The sequence below is a fragment of the Poeciliopsis prolifica genome, unplaced genomic scaffold (assembly GCF_027474105.1).
Source record: "Poeciliopsis prolifica strain line A6 unplaced genomic scaffold, Auburn_PproV2 SCAFFOLD006, whole genome shotgun sequence".
NCBI lineage: Eukaryota > Metazoa > Chordata > Actinopteri > Cyprinodontiformes > Poeciliidae > Poeciliopsis > Poeciliopsis prolifica.
The window spans coordinates 1,693,566-1,714,042 of record NW_026562381.1 but is presented as its reverse complement, the minus strand read 5'-3'; the positions used below and the strand labels follow the sequence as shown (position 1 = coordinate 1,714,042).

Below are 20,477 nucleotides of genomic sequence, written 5' to 3'. Positions count from 1 at the left end.
TTTCTCGTAGCAGTCTGTCTTGCAGCTATTCAGAATTAGCCTCTGACTGAAGTCTCAAGACTGTAATCACATGCTAACAACTCAATTTCCAGGAATCAGAGGCAATATTCAGCAGAAACATGTCACATCTGTATTCTTCTCACATTAAAAAGTTTACCTCCACATAAAGTATGAATGATTTAAGAAAACAAAGAAAAAGAAATATGGTATATTACATCATTATGCACATAGAAGAAGAAGAGGTTGTCTGTGTTTGAGTGCGTAACGTGACCACAGGTGGGTAAAGTAACCAAAAACTGTACTTAAATATAGTATTACTCAAGTAAAAATAAAAAAATAAGTCAAAGAGTTGTCTACATCAGTTGTTGTTCACCTTTTTTGTCCAAAAAACAAGAAAAACAATGTTTAACTGTGATGAAACTTCAATTTTTAAGTGTTTACTCTGGTTTTAATAATGCCACAGTAACATTTTTAAGACCACAGTGATATCATTTAAGTGAAAAAACATCAAATTCCTAGCAAGGAACTTTGAATTCAGGGCTAAACGGCAGATCGGACCATTTTTAATGGTTGCAGGTGGATCCGGAAACCAAGGACTCCAAACATCGAGCTTCACACAAAATGTTTTGAACTAACAAATTCTTTTAAAATCCCATTAACATTTTTGGAGAGCAATTCAATTAAAAAGGAGTTTAAGGTTTGACCCCTGTGTGTTTGGATGCTTGAACCCTTCAGTTGATCGACGGCACGAGAGTCTCCTTCACAGCGGGGAACATTTTGATATTAATATTTAGTGCACAACGGCAATGTTGTTAATTAAACCCTGCAACATTTCACCCAGGCTATTATTTGTTCCTGCCACACAGCTAATGAGCCTGATATTATCTCAGCAAGAGACAAAAGACCAGAGGACACTCTGTTCTTTAAGGGCCTTGGACCCCTGGTGGAGACGGCAGCGTGTCTGGACTCGCAGTGCAGAGGGAGGAAGATCAAAACACGCATTACAGCCATTTTAGAGAGAAAAGAAGCAGGGATAAATGTTCTTCTGAAATAAAATAAATACAAAAACAGAAATGTAGAGATAAGCTTCAGAAAGTTTATTTTAAAAAATTGGAAATTACTGAGTTTGAAAAGTGAAAAATCTACAAGAAAAAAACAGTTTGAGATTAATTTCAGAAATGTGATAGAAAATTTCAGATATGAGATAGAAAATCTCAGAAATGAGATAGAAAATCTCAGATATGAGATAGAAAATCTCAGATATGAGATTCTCAGAAAGTTTAAAGAAAAAAAAACCTTGGAAATTTCTGAATTTGAAAAGTAGAAAAACGGCAAGTAAATGCCCTGAAATTTTGAGATTAATTTCAGAAAATTTCTGCTAAATATCCCATTAATACTGAGCTTGAGAAAAAGAAAATCTGCATACAAAAAGTCTGAAATTTTGAGATTAATCTAATACATTTTCTATATTAAAAAAAAAATATTTGTGAGATTCAGAAGTAGAAAAAATGAAAATTTTAGATTAATCTTAGAAATTCTCTATAAAAAATGGAATTGAAAACATTTATTTGAAAGGTTGAACATTTCTGATGTTTGAAAATTTTCTGAGTTTCAAAAGTTAAAATTTTGTAACTTTTCAAAATTCCTGAAATTAATCTCACAATTTCTGAGTTTTTTTCTTATAGATTTTCCACTTTTCAAACTGAGGATTATCCAAGTTTTCTAGAAAATCCTTTGATGGAAATTCTCTCATATTTCTTTGTATCTGCATCGGTCCTCCTGCTGTGCCGTCGTAAAAACTGGCCTCCTGCTCAGACGGTGTTTAGCATTTATTAGTCACCTCCGGTTTCATCTGTTCGTGTTACGGTTGCTGCAGGTCAGCAGGTCGGCGCTGCTGCCACCAGGAAATGAAGCTTGACAAGCGTTATCGCCGTCAGCTGACAGAGGGAGGTACGTTTTCTGGCCAAATGAGACGCAGCAGCCGAGCCGTCGCTGTCATCCGTCATACTTGTAGTGATGATTGCTGGATAAGTAACCAGCCAATCGGGATGATAGGGATAAAAAATTAAAAAAAACACATCAATGCCTCAAAACCGATGTTGCATTTTAAGTGGAAAAAACAAACATGGATCACTTCAATTGTGAAAACAGAGAAAATTAGGCAGATTTAGATGGTGTTTTCTTATTTCAAAGAGTTTTTTCTCAGTGCAATCTGCAGTTAATATAAAAAATTCATATTAAACTTTACCCAAACTGTCAGAGTTGTTTAGCCATAAAAGACGAGGCACACTGACAATGTGCTGACAGTTAACTTGAGAGAGGGACTGGCTTCTTCATCTTCTCCATTTGACTGACATGTTTGCTTAATGAGCTTCACCAGTTTTGCATTTCTTCACTGTCAAAGATATGCCCAACTTGTACTTTACATGTAATTTGGGGTTTTTTATTTTTGCTTTAACTTTCCAACATTACATGCACCCATGCAAAGAGCAGGAAACTTCTGTGCAGTTCTGTGAAAATGTATTTGGATTTCTTCTGTTTAATCCTGGATAAATAATTTTTTTTATTTATTAGAGGCAAAAAGCTATCCTAATTTTCTGCTCTTTCCAGCTCATCCAGAGTAATAGATTCAAAATAATTCTGTCATTGGTTAACATTTATTTCATGGTGATGTAAAAGACTAATGGCCAGTTATTTTAAACAGATAAGAACCTAATTTTAGTTTAATGGAATTGTTTCTTTATTCTGTATTTACCAAGCTCATAAGTCTAACAAAAATACCAAAACTGTAGAAATATGTAAGAAGGTGAATACTTTTCACACAAGCAAAATATGAAAGAAAGACAAAATTCGCTCTAAAGCCAAATGTGCTTGAAATGCAAGAGATCATAGTGATGATAGCTACAATATGTGCAGTTTAGCAAGCAGGTCAAAGAAGTATTAAATGATTTTTCCAGAAGATTATAAAGAATTAAAGCACATTAAAATTTTCCAAAACTAAAAGAAACATTTAAAAAATTTCCTCTAAAGGTACAACGTGGCGTTATTGATCAAGAAGGACCACATAAAAAGTTATGGCATGCCAGATTTGGCCCACAGGCCTTGAGTTTGACCTCTGTTGAACTGTAATAGAAGATTACTTCAATTATCTTGATCTGGAAAGAAAAGGTTTCTGTTCTCCTTCGATCCTGAGGGATTGTTGCTGACTCAGCATTCGCCCTAGACGGTTCTGAGTGAATCTAAACCAGCTTCAAAACCACAAGAAGCAACAAAGAGACCCGTCTCTGCAGGAACAACATGAAAGACGGACTGAAATCCTGCAGGAGCCATTATGGTGGACAATAGGCAAAGTTATTTTCTCTGCTGAATCCTTTTCCCGTTTCTATCGGACATCTGGAAAATAAATTGTCGGGGAAGAAAAGGTGAGCACAAACAGTTCTGTGTCATTCCAGCAGTGAAGCATCCAGATATAATCCATTTTCACTCAAGGAACTGGGCTGATTCACATTTTTTGCAAGAATCCTCACATGAATCAAAAGGTACAAAAACAAACAAAACAACTTCTTCCAGCAACTCAGGTGCAGTTTAGTGTTGATGTCTGTTAGCATGATGGGGAATTGTTTATAGAAATGAAGTTCACTAGTGACAAAAAGCCAAAACAAGTGTTTAAATAGGGGTGTCCAAAGTGTGGCCCGAGGGCCACTTGGGCCACAAACATCGACCTACTTTTACTCAAACGCAAAGCATTGAGCCCAAAAAAGAAAACAAAAAGTTAGAAACTCTGGGCGTGTTTATGACACAACCGTTAATCACTTTAAAAATTAATTTAGCTTATTACTGAGCAGATAAACTTTGAAAAAAGGCCCAAGATATTTGTCATTTAGCTTTTTACTTTTAGTAAGACCTACAGAAGCTCCTGTTAGTTTACTTAACAGCCCAGAATAAGAATCAAACATGGAGAACCTACATTCAGCTTTGTACTGCACAAATCCAGAACTGAACCCAGAACTGGAACCGACATTTACTTCTATCTAGAACAAACTTAAGATCCAGAGAAACCATCCATCCACAGCATAGCAGCTCCTGATCTTTGCTCCTGAATATGTTGATGAAGGGCAGACAAACAATATTTCTAGTCTGCTGCTTGTGGCTGTGAATGCATGTTTAGGCTGTGAGCGGCACCGACTTACTGAGGGAACAAAAGTGGATGTCAAAGCTCAGTCTCAGAGAAAATTGTACAACGGAGCAGAGAGTCTTCTTGGCAGTCACACTGGTGAGCTGGAGAGGAGGGAGACAGAATCTGGAACGGGAAAGGCGGCACGTTTATGTCTGTTTACCCACCACACCGTACATTAAACATGGCGCATATGAGCTGCTGGTGGATTGGCAAGACGAAGCTCTGGCAATTAGGAGGCGGATTTCCACCACATTTGTATCATTTCAGGGTCTAAAAATAACGTTTGTGCTGAAATGCAAAGTGTCCCAGCACTTTTAGTACTGTGCCTCGCTACCTGAGGGATCTCACTCAAACTCAAGGCCCGTGGGCCAAATCTGGCCCGCCATAGCTTTTTATGTGGCCCTCTAGATTCTCAACTAAACACTAAGGCTGTGTTCACACTGAAATTCCGATTAATTTTCTATAATGCGACCTGTATCCAATCTTTCCATGACAGTCTGAACAGCACAGGCTGGATTCTTTTCGGATGTGACCCAAACCACTTCGGTATCCGATACAAATGTGACCTTTGACCAGGTCGCATTCATCTGACCTGAATGTCACTGATACTTGACAAAAGTCACTATTCTGCGCTCTGATAGCGGGAATAAAAACAACCACCATGATGAGGATTAAGTTGTTAAAGTGCTGCTCCAGTTGAACAACAACTTCAAATGTCTAAGCTATGCGCAGTTTTTATCTGCTCACTGGTAATTACACCAATCAGTCCCTTCAGCTTCTTGAAAATTACTGTGGAAATTCACACAAAATCAACAAATCCCAGCATCTTTTTGAGCTGATACACTATCGGGAGTTTATTGCAGATTTTTCTCCAAAACTTTCTTACTTGTACTAAACAAATGTTTCAGCCTGAATTGATGTCCGATTATTGTCCATAATTTATGCGGCGAGTGATGAAAAGTCACATTTACCATCATAAATAAATGCAAATATTTCCAAATTAGTACTACAAACATGAAATCTTGGAGGGAATGAACAAGGTGTTCAGTAATATAATCAAATTTTCAGAATTCATTAATATTTTAACGGTTTATAAACCTGTTTTATCAACTTATTCTGGCACTGCCGGCCCTTAAAGAGCCTTCATGGTCTTGATTTGGCCCAAAATGAAAATGAGTTTGACGCCCCTGATGTTCTAGAACAACTCTCTCCTGTTTTTCACACACTGCGATTCTTTCCACCTTTGAGTCGAAGGCGTAATGCATCATCTGAGGAGGGAGCCTGTTGTGGCCTAATTTAACAGCCAGGGAGAAACACCGGCGGACATTGGCTTGCTAATGAATGAATGAGCCTGACAAGTAAATTCAGAAAAGATTACAGACTGAGGGGCAAGCCTCCCACAAGGGCCAGCTGTTTAGATAAGGCCTAATATCCTCACTTGAAACTGACACCACAAAATCCGGTTGGATCATTTTGTTTTACTGCAGCAGAAGAGCTGGAAAAACAAACAAACCAAAAAAAAAAAAAAAAAGAACTAGCAAAATGACGACACGACAGGAAGATAGAATCATATCATGATCAAATCTTGTGTCTTCCTCTGCTGTTGACATCTGGACACTCGGGGGGCTGCTGGGCGTACACACGCTCCCAGCAATAAAGAAACAGAGGCAGCGCCGGCCTTGGAAAGCCGCGCACCTGCGACCAGCAGAAAAGCAGCAGGAGCAACCGTGTTCATTAAAGCAGCCGCTGCTGACAGTGAGGCCTCTAAGAGGCCAACAGGAGATGCAACTCTGCAGCTACCTTGGGACCGGAGAGGGAAAGGGATCAAGGTGAGTAATGCAATTTCAACTTGAATAATGGAGCACTTTCCTCCAGTTTGACATTCATGAATTTCTCAGGCAGTTCTGCCATACAGAGGAGCAACAGCACCTGCGATCTATTCAAGGTTCCCCAGGAAAACCGGTTTACAAGATCCACAGGTTCACAATTACTCTGCACACGACTGCTGGCCCAGAGATAATCTCACCAAAAGTGGTTCATGAATTAAAAATAGAGCCAAGTGTATGAAATGAGATGTGATAATATATTTAGAAAACGTAAAATTTGGGGGTTGGGAGCTGCATTTATCACCACTGTGTTGACATTTCTAATAGCATTTTTTCCTGGTGGTGTGTGTGTGTGTGTGTGTGTGTGTGTGTGTGTGTTGTGTGTGTGTGTGTGTGTGTGTGTGTGTGTGTGTGTGTGTGTGTGTGTGTGTGTGTGTGTGTGTATGCATGCGTGTGTGTGCGTGTGTTCAAAATGCCATCACGTTTTTATGTATTTTAAATTCATTTATCTCCTTTAACCAGAAATAATGTGAAACAAATTTGCTTCAGAAGCCACCTAATTTATAAATGTACCGCTTTTATAAACATAATTCAGAAATGGAAAACTGTTGTTTATTGATGCTGATGATAAATTTGAATTACCTTAAATGTTTTAACATGTCATGCTTCTTTATGTGAAGCAAACTAAATGATTAAACTTGTCATTTTATACACACTTAATAAATTCAGTTAAAAAAACTCAATAAATTAAGTTGTATAAACTCAACTGAACTACTTGTTACCAATTGATTCTATTCTATTCTATTCTATTCTATTCTATTCTATTCTATTCTATTCTATTCTATTCTATTCTCTGTTGGCTCCAGCTGTCAGATTTCATTTTCACAGACTTGCTGATGTGAACTGGTAATAAAAGAGGATTAATTTACAAGCAGGAAGAATCCCCCAGTGAGACTCGAGGCCCACAACAATAATGAGCGCACGGCAATCAGTTTTACTGGGAGCCAAAAGACGATGCAGAGAATCTAATCTAGACTCTGAACTGTTTCCTCTCTTTTTTTAAAAAGACGCCCGGCTCGTCTTTTCCTCCGTCTCTCCCATGCAGGGGGAGAAAACGACGACAAACTATCATCCTCGGGCCTCTGCAACAACATATGTTTGCAGGTAATTAAAAGGAGTTTCCAGGCGGTTATGGTGCCATATTGAAAGACAATGCACTGAGCAAATTACCTTTTTGTGGATATTTATACAAAGCTGGGTGGGGGAGGTCACGATGCTTTGGCGAACTGGTCGAGCAGTAGATGAGGATCAGTCTAATTGCTGCGCTACGGTCAAATCCCTGATATACGTGGTAGTGTGCAGACCGTGTACATCACTATGATCCAGTAGCTTAACAAGTTCATGTAAATTAATCTATTAAATGAGTGTAAAAGAAAGTGCAGAAGTGATTGCGAGCTGTATCTCTGGAGTTGGGAAGTAATTTCTGGAGTGGAGAACAAATTTTGTGATTGCTGTTTTTGGTGAAATCTCCATCGGCATTCAAAGCAGCTTCGCCTGTTTGTCTTCAACGCACCTGCAAATTCTTCGATTTGTCAGCTTAAATCTGCATCACTGACTTCCAACTCAGAGAACACATCACACTGTAAATGGTTAGAATATCTAATTTCACCAAGTGCATTGGAAAAGTCTTTAAACCGCTTTAAATTTCACATTATAAAACTTTTTCTTTATTTTACATTTTAGACCAGCGGTATCAAACTAATTTTTGTTTTGGGCCAAATCAAGCTCAGGAATGCTCTTAAAGGGCCGGTATCTACTGATAAAACCTTTTCACAAACTGATACAAAATAATAATGAATTCTTAATCTTGAATAAAATTATTGAACATCTTTTCAGAACCTCCAGGATTTTGTGTTTGCAGAAGTAATTTTGAAACATTTGCACTTATTTTTTATGGTAAATGCAACTCTTTATTACTTTCAGTATAGATTATGGGTTGTAATTTGGCATCAATTAAGGCTGAGGCAGATGTTTAGTACAAATAAAAGAGTTTTTGACAATTCTGCCATAAATTCCCAAATATTAGTGCAATAAAAAGAGCAATATTAGTGCAATACAAGCAGGTCTAAGCACACTTAGTCTAGATATAGAGGGGAAAAAAAGCTATGGCAGACCGGATTTGGCCCACGGGCCTCAAGTTTTGACACATGTTTTAGAAATAAGCCCATAATTGAAAAGTGCAAGAAAAAAAAGTGTATAGTTTTCTTGTTTTTATTTACAAATCTTAATTTCAGTTTGTTTCCAAGCAGCAAAGAGATGAAGTAGAAAAAAGAAACTACCGGTACCTCTGGGAGCCATAGCAACAGACAGCATGTCTACATCTCTGCACGTGATTGAGAATGCTGATATTAGCTCTTTATTCATGTTAAGTTCAGGTTATCAGCGTCTCTCTGATTTAAAACACACACCTCTTCCAAGCAGCTTTGAATGACACACTGGCCTAATTCCTTACATGTAGAGATGCAGCTCAGGATTAGCTGCTGAATCAATAAATGCTGTATAGGTGCTGGCTGCCAAAACTGAGCAAGCGAACCATCAATCAGTTGCAGCAATCCATCTGTTAACCTTCAGGATGGCTGTGTTACGTTCAACATTTAAAAAATGTTTGCGTTCTGTCATGCCAAAATGTTTTAGAGCATTAAACAAAGCTAACCCGCAGAAAGACTAAAATAATTGTTTAGATGACAGTTTCCACACCAACCAGGTGAAAAAGTAAATCCCCCAACTCTGCGTTAAATTTGATTAGCTACATTTTTTTAAACTCATTTTGACAAGCCAAATGCTGCCTGATTACTTATTGGACCTGAAGGCAACAATATGTCAAAAACCAACAGCGTACAAATGTACATTCAAGAACAAATGAGAAACATTGTTATCAGAACCAATCAGTCTGGAAAAGGTTTCAAAATCATTCCTAATACCTTAGGACTCCAGAGAACCACAGAAAGATCCAAAACACTGTAAACACTTTAACTTGAAAATGAAAGTTCACCTGCTTCCTTGAAAATGCAATTTAAGACAATCAGAAAATTGGGAACCACTGGTCCAAACATTTTTTTTAAGTTAATTAATCTTGAATTGTGTTTTAAATTAAAATTTCATTTTAAGCCAAATGATATTGGGTATTATTTCACCATATGCAAGAAGAAACTGACCTCGCCTAGTAAAAGAGCCACATTTCTCTGTTATTTTTACTCACATTATCAAAATAAAATGTTACTTATTTTACTTTAGAATACTTTGAATTCTTGATTCAAATTGCATGAACAAAATATCTGAGATGATAATAAATTTTATTAAACATCACAATGAATTCTGCTCAAAAACATTTAGTGTGAACAGGATATTAAAATAATAATTTACCTTAATGAAACACAAGAGTCAGATTAATGTAACACACTTCTAGAATGCCGCTAAGCATTCTGGGAAATCAGTCCCATCCCTGTCTTTTTCTTCTTTCAGTTTTTTAAAGTGCTCACCTAAAAACTCTAGTTTATTCAACTCTTTAAGGTTTAATAAAATGAATAAAAAGTTAACACAGCTTACTAATATGCGTTTATGTCTCACAAACTCATTCATTTAGGTTTAAAATCTAAAACTGGCTAAATTTATTTGACTTACAGAGTAGAAGATGTACATGCAAGAAAATGCGGCTCAAATATTTTTGAACAAATGGAGAAAACAAAAACTGCGTTTCCATTGCAAATGTGCTCAAAATAAATTGGTGTCATTTTCACCAAGCGTGGCGCAACCAGTTATCATAAAATGTTTTAAAGGTGAGTTTGCATAGCTGTTTTCCTTGTTTACTGAAATCATCACATAAAAACTATATATTTTTAATTTACCAAGGTTACCTTTCATGTTAAAATTTGTTTTGAATGCAAGTGTGATTTATTTAAAAAGCCAAATAAATCTGTAATATTGTTTCATACTGAATCTCGGTTTTCCCATGTTTTGTGAAGTTTCCATCTGACATACAGGTGATTTTTTTTGTTATTTTTTTGAGTGGATCTGTCTCGCTCTCTGATGCAGAGACCAGACAATGAGCCTCCCCCTCAAGGCCCCATTAAAGCAAAACCCAGGGTCTGCAGGTCTGATATTCATCGCCCCGGCAACCTCTGCCATCAACACATTTTGAGCCACGTGAGAATGATCACAGCTTATTAAAGTGGAAATAATGACTGCTCTGCCTCCGGCATGAAATATTTAACAAGGACAAAGGAGATGGCTCAAAGGTGATTCATATCTGTGTTGAAAGGAGGGCGTGCGGACAACGCCGTCCTGACAGGAAGTGCATGTGACCCTTTGCTAACCTGAGCTGAGGCGGCGCTCTCTGCAGCCGAATCTTTTGCCTAAGAGACGAATAAGGCGATTGTGATTTAATGTTTATTAGCCATAACAATGATATTGGCATTAAAACAAGCAACGCCAAGGACACCGCAGGCCCTTCTTCTCATCTCTTGACATTTACTGTGCACACAAAGCAGCCTTATAAATTCGGCTCTAAAATGTCTGCGTTTCGTTTGTAGCCATCATATCAGTTTAATAATTTCTCTTTCCACCCCGGCCCACAACCTACACAGCATCCAATTCCTGGATGTGAGATTATTGATGTGTCCGCCTTCCAACTTGGATAAATTAGCTCTTTTGGCCTCTTGGGAAAAGTCTGGGGGAAAAGGAGGAGAGCGAAAAATGTTCTCCATCAAGCACGATTGAATTGGATTTCACAAGATGAATTGCCTGGACAAGAGTTTATCCCAATTACATTGCCAAGAGGCTCCAGTCCTTCTGTGGCCACTTTGTTCAACAGCAATTAGGACCAGCTTTTAGTTACCAGGACCCTCCATTGTGAAAAGATGTTTACAATCCAAGCAGAAAGTAGATAAGTGCATCAGTCCAACGTTCTGAAGACGTTAAAAGTGGTTTGTGGTTTGAGCCAAGAACTCACAAAAATTACAGATTTGACAGCCAAAACACGAAGACCAACAGCTGTTACCCGAAGTCCACACGTTTTAATCTGCAGGAGCGCGACATCCAGAGACCGCCCCTGGCTGCTTGTGTGACCGCCCGCTTCCCTCTCTTACTTATTTTATTGTCTTTGATGAGAGCTGGATGATTTGCAGATGTGGAAACTCAGGTTGTCTTTCATCCATCATGAAGAGCACATTTACCTCAGGTCCAGTAGCAATAAGGCTCAGTTATGTTTCTCAGTCTTACCTTTCCCAAGCTGGGGCCCCACAGATACATCAGACTGAAGATGCAGACGGCCAGAACCAGAAACACCACAGCCAGCACCAGAGCCACCCAGTGGAAGTTGTGAAATCTGGTCTTCCTCTGTTTTTCTGCCTCCACCTGCAAACAGCAGCGGCTTGCAAATTGTTTATACGACCACAATGTTTCAAAACATTTGAAATAATCAAAACGATTATGTATTTAAAGGGGAACTATTATTCAAAACTCATATGTTGTACATTTTTATTTTATACTTCCATTTGGGTCTCAACTGCTCATAAAAAACAACTCAACCGCTTAAAAACAAACGAGCCGTTTCAAAAACCTACCGATTTTTAAGTCACATTCAATGGCCACTGTGCCGTTACCTAGCAAACCCTGACGAGCCCAGCCTGTCACCAAGCAACCCAAGTGGAGCTCCAGAACATTTAGTCAGCTGGTTTAACTGCTGTATGTGCTGTACAATGGCTGCTGGAAAAGATCAGTGTTTTGTTGTTGACTTACCACCCAGAAACCCCTTGCTGCATTGTTGTTGGTTGTGCAGGAGGCACTACTTATGCTTTTGAAAGATCTAATTAGATTTTGGCGGTGTGAACAGGTGCTAATAAATGTTGGTATCGTATTTACCAGACTATAGAGCTCACAATAAGCCACAACTACAAAGTTTTAAAATAAACTGGAAACATATATAAGCCGCACCGGGCAATAAGCCGCTGGTATCTCCACTGCTCTCGGTTTTCCATAAGGACGCAGCAGAAGGAAGATTCTTCTTTGATTTATAATTTTGACTTCCAGTGATTCACTTCTTGCTAAAGCACTCCCTGGTGGTTGAAGAAAAATCCACAGAAAAGCAGCACCAGGCTATTAGCCGTTGGAAAAAAAGTAGCGGCTTATAGTCCGGAAAATACGATAAATAAAATCAGCATGTCTGCAAACCAGCACCTGGAACCAAGCAGATCCTGTGTTTGAAGGATGCGTGTCGGGTTGTAGCCCGTAGCCCTGCACTCTCTAAGCATCATGAATGCCTCTAAGGCTGAGAGCTGTGGTTGGTTTTGTGTTGTCTGGCTGAAGGACTTCCCTGCAGGACACAAACTGCCCTTAGCAAACTTTACAGTCTTTCTCCGCCTGTAATCTTGCATTGCCTTTCTGTGCAGAGTTTTTGTGATTGAGATAAAAATTCCTGGCTTGATAGGGGATAACAATACTGTCCCCAGTTTATCTTATTGTTTCTATTTAGGGTTGCGTTTAATTTTAAACATATTATTATTTTTTTTTATCATGCATGTGGTCCCTATAATTTGTCATTTTATATGTCAAACCTTCACTTTAACTCAGTTTTGTGTCAGAATTGAAAAGCTCCACCTCCATCCCCCCCTTTTTTTGTTTTTACTTCCTATTATTGTGACAAAAGCAGCAAGAAATTAAGCTTTTGTGTATTTGTTGAAGCATTGCCCTAACCAGATTGTTCCAGCTGAAACCTAAAAATAACCTAAATATTACTCTGTCTTCAGTCTGTGAAAACATATTGCAAGATCTTATTTCACACGGACACCTCTGCATTTCATTTGTAGGTCCTGCATGTGGGCCACTCAAAAAAAAAAAAATGCAATGGCTCAGATAGAAAAAATAATACAAATCTACTCGTGTCAAAGAAAGGTTACATTTATTAAACTTCCTTTCGGATTAAAACTCTGCCCGCTGCCAACTATTCCCCAAGCTTAGGGTCACAAATTAATAAAGACAGTCTTTTGTTCCAGAGGAGCTCCAGCGGGGAGAAAATGAAAACTTCTCATTCACAGTGGACCGCATGTGAAGGTCTCAGAGGACAACGGAAAAGTAGATACGCAAAAAAGAGGGGCCGAGTTCAATTAGCAAAATTGCTGTTGCTTATCTTTGTGTCTTTTAAAGTGATGATAAAGCAGCTTTGGATATTTTTTTTTTTTATTGTGGCTGAGCTTGTTACAGTTGTTAAGCATGTTGTAGATTGGCCAGCACATTTACATACTCATGTTTTAATATAATGCAGTGCTTTAAAAATTTATGTTGCTTTAGCTTCTCACAGTTTGTCACTTCACCACCACAGACATATTCTATTGGGGTTTGAAGCAATAGCCCACAAAAATAAAAATTAAAAAGAATTGAAGCTCAGATCACATCAATGTTTGCGTCATGTTTTTAAGAGGATGTAAGTCAGGGCTTTGACTGAGCCAATCTGGGATGGCTGGAAGGTGAACACAGTGCTTTACATGGAAGAGGTTGTTTCAGAACCTCTTGTCATTTTAAATCCAAATTAACCACTGATGGCCACACTCAGCATTTACACTCGCATGTAAAAACAGGTGCACAAACATACATCTTTGAAAAGCAGAAGTAGAGCCTCCTGCACAACCAGAAAGAAAGCAGCAAGAGGTTTTCTTTCTTTCTCAAAAACAAAACACAACCTTATACAGTGCATAATATGGTAAAACCAGCTGATTAAACGTCCTGCAACTCTGCTTGCGTTGCTAGGTTACAGGCTGTACTTCATTGGGGTTGCTAGGTAACAGCAGGGGGAGGGCCAGAGCCTGCTGATTTGTGGCGATACTTTCTGAAGGTTTTGGAAATGGCTCATTTTCCAGACACCAAAAAATATTAACTTGTTGCCAAAAACCAAATAAGTGTTGTTTTTTTCAGCATTTAAGCTGTTTTTAGAAACTCAACCAGAAGTACAAAACATACAAATGGCTTAAAACGAACAATAAAATATATCGAGGTTTTTGGCTGCAACGTCACAAAATCTGAAAATGTCTAAATGAGTGGTTATGCAATCCATCATTTAAAATTCAGATGTGAGGTGGAGTGGCGATTTTCCACATGTGAAGGACAGAGATTACATTACAGAGGGCAGACTGAAAATGTCAAACTACTGTTTTTCCATTTGATGAAACCAAGCTGGACAATTCCTCATTGGACGTATTTAAGTCAGCAGCCAGAAATGTGAGGCACATCAAAGTATAATTAATCCTGAGGGAATAATAAAAAACAGACATCTGCGGTGAAAGCCAGAAATTCCATACTCTGAATTTCTCAGTGAGCAAAGAGGAAGAACAAAAAAATAAATAAAAATAAATAAAAAGCAGTGGATGAAATTCAGTCTCATGTGGCAGGTTGCATAAGCAGTGGAAACTTAACTGGAGGACAAACCTCTTGCTGGCTGCTCTTTGAATATCAAATGCTCAGAGGGAAAACGGTGGGATTGAAAGACAGACGGTTGATCGGACAGAAATAAAGACAGGGATGGAGCAGTCTGAGTGCACAGCGCCCGCCAACTAGTGTTTAAAGGTTTAGGAGTTCAGAATCAGCCAGGCAATTCTTCCTGAGCTCTGGGAGGAAAAGTGCCCAGAGCCCTCCTGTTGTTATCAAGCCAAGAAAGAGCACTTTCTTAAGAAAACAACAGAAAAAACCCCACTCGCCTACGTAGCCAGCAAGCTGAGGCTGTGGTTCACCCCACCAGGCCAGGCTCATTTCCACATTTAAATTCCTGTGGAAGCTAAAACAGGCCACAGGTGACTTCTTATTTATAACCCTTCTTGCATTTGTACTCGCAGTATTGGTGACCTTATCTTAAAGCCACAATAAAACAATTAACTTTTTTATTCACCTATATGTAGCAATAATATTGTGCTGATACCTGTTGCTGTGTTCATAGCAGGAAAGAGAGAAAAGAAAATTCCCTTTGAGCTTTCATTTCAAGAAGCAAGAACACCATGAAGACCTTAAAACGGTCGGGATTAAACAACAAAAGAGTGGAGATGAAGGTAAAAAACCCTCCAGGATTTACCAGCACCACGTATAATTCTGGGGGAAAAACTCAATGGATATTCTGAAAGAAATAAAGTCACCAAAAACCAGACTACTGAAATATTTAAATTGAATCTTACACTCCAGTTTCACTATTTTCTCCTTCTCTAATTTTCAAGGAACTTCTTCTGCCACCTGCCACTGCTTTAACGAGCTTAAATATTTCAAAGCTCATTAACTAAGATTCAATAAAATATACATATAAAATATCCTTTTAAGTTCTCCTTGCAGCTGATTAATCGGCTGCAGTCAAACAAATGGAAAATGAGAAAAATGTACTCACATCTTTCCACAGAAGTTGCTGACTGCTGGATTGACTGCGAGCCTCCATGATGCAAGCCCACAGGAGGAAACTTTCCGATCCTCTTAGCTGCGGAAAATACCAACGCAATGCACGGCAAAGAGTCCAAGCTTCATTCCTCTGCTGTAATTTGGGAGAGCGCTGAAAAGGGAGGAGAGTTTGGGATGGAGTGGAATAACTGTAGGAGTCGCGATACCCATTAAGGCAAAGCAGATGTCCCTCCTGCCGGCCTGCTCCCGTTTTAAAAGGTGGTAAAAACGTTTCAGGCTGAAAAAGTAACCCTCTGTTGAATAAATTACAAACTGTAGTTGGATAATAATACTACAGTGGATCACCAGCATCCTGATGTCCTGGAAAACACAATGATTGGGCAGAAAATAATAACAGTGGTTCTCCAAAGTGTACAAAGAGCCTGATTGCTGTTGTAGAAAAAGGAGACCATGATAAGTCATTTTTCTATTTAGTTTCACCTCTAAACTTTTTCACCTCTAATCTTTGACTCTCCAATAAGGAGAGTCAAAGCTCCACGATTATCTTGTGTTAGAGGTAAACATTTAAAGAATAGAGTGTGACTTGAACCACCTTTTGACTCCCTTTCAATATTCAGTGTCCAATTACTGAATTTCCTATTCACCCAAAATAAACTTCTGCTGTCTATAACTTCTTGGTACCACAACTAATTGGACCTTAAACGACAATCCAAGGAGGAACTTTAACAAGTTTTATTGATTATCACAGAGAGTATCTTCTTAAAACAACCAGAGGATTCTCAGCCTAGGAGAGAGAGAAAGTTTTGGTTTCAGAAGGACTTAAATGAAGAAGGCGTTACCTGCTTGAGGTGCACTGAAGAACATCAAGTGTCAGACAGGATGGAGAAAAAGTTTCAAAGCCTGTACCTTGGTCATCCATCTACTATTTACCGTTAGCCGATTGCCCTTAGCCATTTACAGTTAACAGTTAGCCGATTACCCTTAGCCATTTACCGTTAACAGTTAGCCGATTACCCTTAGCCATTTACCGTTAACAGTTAGCCGATTACCCTTAGCCATTTACCGTTAACAGTTAGCCGATTACCCTTAGCCATTTACCGTTAGCCGATCACCCTTAGCCATTTACCGTTAACCGTTAGCCGATTACCTTTAGCCGTTTACCGTTAGCCGATTACCTTTAGCCATTAACCATTAGCCGATTACCTTTAGCCGTTTACCATTAACCATTAGCCGATTACCCTTAGCCGTTAACCGTTAGCCGATTACCTTTAGCCGTAGGGCTTTCTGATAGAAGTCTTATTGTGTTTAATTAGGAAAAAAAATCAGCAACCAAGATCAAAATCCTCTACACCATGTTACCGCAGCCTTTCTAAATTTTCACATTCTTCCCACTGACAAGAATCTTTATTTTTGTGAACTATTTTCCAGGTTAAATGTCATATTTAAGGTGGAATCAGTTTTAGGATAATTTGATGTGGTAACATATTTTTATTTTGCAGAAGTTGGCATTTTAACACACTTTTATTACACTTTTTTTTTTTATCTTGGAGAGCTTAAATAACTTCTGGCTTTTTTCTTCTCAGTTAAACCTCTGTGGTTGAGTAAACAAAAACAGAACTCTAGTAGAAAGGATCTAACTATGTAGCAACAAAGAATTTGAATGAAAGGATTAAGATTATAGGTCAGCTTCAGTGAAGCTTTTATGACACAATAGAGAAAGAAAACTCCCCCACAAAAACCTGTATCTGTAAAAATGTAATAATAAAAAAATGGTTCATTTCAAAAACGAAGCGTACGATCCTCATTCTTGGTGAGTGCACACTCACTTTCCCAAATTCCATATTGCAAGTCGGCCTGCGACGGTTCTCCTTGTGATGTGATAAAATTAAACCACTCATGCAAGTCTTAACTCAAGGGCTGCACGTACATCAGGCGCATGAACTGTAAACTGGTTTTAAAGGTTCGCACCGGAGCGGGATGAATAACACATGCAGCAACTGGAGCTAGTCAAACTTTAACAACCTCAGACCTGTGCAGCGCTCAGATACCAATCTGCCGGCCTGGAGTTACTTTCTCTCAAGCTGCAAATGGAAATATGAGACTTTGTCACGTTATCATTTAGAATTAGAATATTTAGAGTGGGTGAATTACCATGCCAATGGAAAGATGCAGAGTTGGTACTCTTCCAGGACTCAAAAACTATTTAATTTATTTTACAGATAAACCTAAAATATACAGAGAAATTCCTTAAAACTGTTAATAATTCTGAAAATAATTTAAATAATGAACGACAACAGAAGAAAACGTATGTTTTAGTAATTGGATGAATCTATATTGGATTCTCCGACAGCTTAAACTCACTGAGTCCTGGATTTTAATAATCCAGAACAATAATCTTCATCCATCCGGATCAACCATTCCCATATAACAGCTGACAGATCAGCTTTTCTCATAACTTTCAGTTGACTTCAGATTCAGACTGTTTACTGATCATGTTTTCTGTCCTTAGGGATAAGATGATCAATCATCCTAAAAAATGCAGTCACTAAATATACTTTTGCTGCTGTGAGATCAGTGCTCACAGATATTTAATACTGTAGTTTGACTTGAAGTTTTAATTTGCAGTATTTTTTTTGAAGACTAAAAATTGGAAATCAATTCTTATTTGTTATATTTGGTTTAAGGACCTTATGAATTTGTGGACAGGGTCATAGTTTCTGCTAATTTCTCCTTAATTAGCTTTGCCTTTAGCTGTAATTCAGTGAACATTTCTTTACACATACCATAAAAGACAACTCAAGATCTGTCAGAGGTACTTGCACCACAATTTGAAAACCATGATTAGGTATTTAGTTTTCAATTATTGTTTATAGTTGACTTTTCTATGCAGAAATTTAATTTCCTTCCATTGAACTATGAAGATTGGCAAAACTGACAACTTTTTCTGTCCATTTGTCCTCAATTTCTATAAGTCAAATTTGAACATTTAAGTTTAGCTTTTAGATATTGATTTAAAATTTAGATTTGGCATTTAGAATTAATATTTAGATTGGGATGTAATATTTAGATTTGCTAGAATTTGGGGGAATGTAAACATGATGATGAATATCTAGGCTGGAGTATTAGGTCCATTATAGATGAAAGAAAAAAAATTAGTACATTTCCTAAGAAAACACAGAAAATTTCTTGAACAAAACAATAAAATTTCTGTTTATAGAAAGTTGAAAAAAAACTCAGAAGTTTTTAGATTAATATCAAAATCTTTCTAGGAAAAACAAGAAACGCTCTGAGTTTGCCCCCCCAAAAGAACCTCTAATTTAAAAAAAATTCTAGAGAAAACATGGAAATTTCTGGTTTTCAAAACTAGATTTCTAACTTTTTTCCCAAAACTTAATTTGTTTCCCCTTCTTTCTAACTACAGTAGCCCTCATTTACTGTCGTATATATGACAGTTTTTTAAACATCTCCATTTTAAATATGATAAAAATGCATTAAAATTTTCCACTTGACAGCTGAACGACACATCAGCATCAACGTTTTCTCAGCGCTCTGCCTGCTCCTTTGTTAAAACTTGCACAATGAACAATTAATTTCATCCGAGGGAAGGAAAGATCTGAATCAAAGAATAGCTTGTGTAAGGGTTGCCTGTTTGCACAAACCACCTGCCAGCTGACGTAAATGTTATCTGAAACGGCACACAAAGCAAAAGCTCAACTGTTTGATGAAAGCTCTGTGAAGTAATTCCAGCTTATTAAAAACACAATTTCACAACCTAAAGGTTCCACTTCACACTTGATTTGCCCGAGTGAAAACCACCAGCTCGGTCAATATCAGCTGAGGTGGAGCATTCCAGGTAAAATTGGTCAACCTGCAAGCCTTTAGTGTGGCAGGCAACATTTGAGCACATATTAGGTCTGTCAGATCTGATAGCCGCGGGTCCTCGTCAGCTCTTTCCCATTGATATAAATCTTCACAATTACCGTGACATTTTGCTCGAGCAAATCAAGTGGTGGGTCTTTCAGGAATAGTTGTTGTGTCAGCAGCCAGTGTGGAAAGCATCCTGGGACCCTCGTTCCCCGATAGCATTCAGCGGCAGCCGTCGGCTTTCACATCCACAGAATAGAATAAACAGCAATTTAGTCTGGAGTGTATAGCAGATAGTCGCAGATTAGAGCGGGGCTTGATAGAGGCCGCCTTGGCAAAGCAGAAAGAATCACAAAATATTTACTCTCTCCTTGTCATGCCTCGGCCCCGATAGCTTCGAAAGGAATTTTTCTCTTTTGTATTTGTCACTTTTGCAAACACACAGCGCTGCGACCAACAGCGGCGAGGCCCATTACAAATCCAACAGACCAAGCTGGAATCTGGGGCTTTGTTTTTCTTTTTTTTTTAAATAAATAAATAGACTGTTTTCCGGCAGATAACAGTAATTCTGCTCGAAATGACTTGTGGTACTTCAGGCAGGCGCAGCCTCTGGTATATTTCGCTCTGTTTTTCCATGGCCAGCTGTAAAAAAGATGATCCTTGTTTGCTGCTTCTTTTCTTTTTTTTTTAAATAAATTTCTCAGCCAGCCTCTAAAACCTTGTTGAGCTTCTGTCACTCAGAGAGGGAGAGAATAAGCAACACATTCCCCACATCCACAATGACATTCATTAACAGCATCTTTTCATGCGAAGGGAGGCCATCACTGGTAAAAATGTGCATGAAAGTCTCCATAAAAGAAGTGCTTCGTTTTTGTTCGATAACTAAAGAACATTTAGTTTACCTTTTCCACCTCGAGGTTGAATTCACAGGGGACAAACGTGACATTTAATCCTGATTTTATCTGATTGTCAGCCTCCGTCTTCTCTGCAGCTGCAGCATTTTGTGTTTTATGGAAAAGGAGAGCCAGGTCGCACTGGACTCCTGACGAAAAGCCAGGACGGGATCCTGACTGGGTCTGGAGAGGGGAAAGAAGAAAAAAGAAATCCTAGCACTTCCATCCATCATCTTTCAGCATTCTCCTCATGCTTCAGTGGCTGTGGGAAGAAAGTGTACCTCTGCACAGGAA

General features: G+C 38.4%; 1 protein-coding gene across 1 annotated transcript in view; it reads right to left on the bottom strand.

The window, feature by feature from the left end:
• The window catches only part of LOC129360637 (tenomodulin-like), a 66,202-nt gene extending 49,475 nt beyond the window's left edge, over positions 1-16,727 (bottom strand). Inside the window, exons 1-3 of the mRNA XM_055030963.1 lie at positions 16,266-16,727; positions 15,419-15,577; positions 11,281-11,415 (exon numbers count right to left, since the gene is read on the bottom strand). Of these exons, the coding sequence (XP_054886938.1) occupies positions 11,281-11,415; positions 15,419-15,466 (183 nt within the window). The 5' untranslated portion in view covers positions 15,467-15,577; positions 16,266-16,727. The remainder of the gene's footprint in view (positions 1-11,280; positions 11,416-15,418; positions 15,578-16,265) is intronic.
• Positions 16,728-20,477: the final 3,750 nt, after the last annotated feature.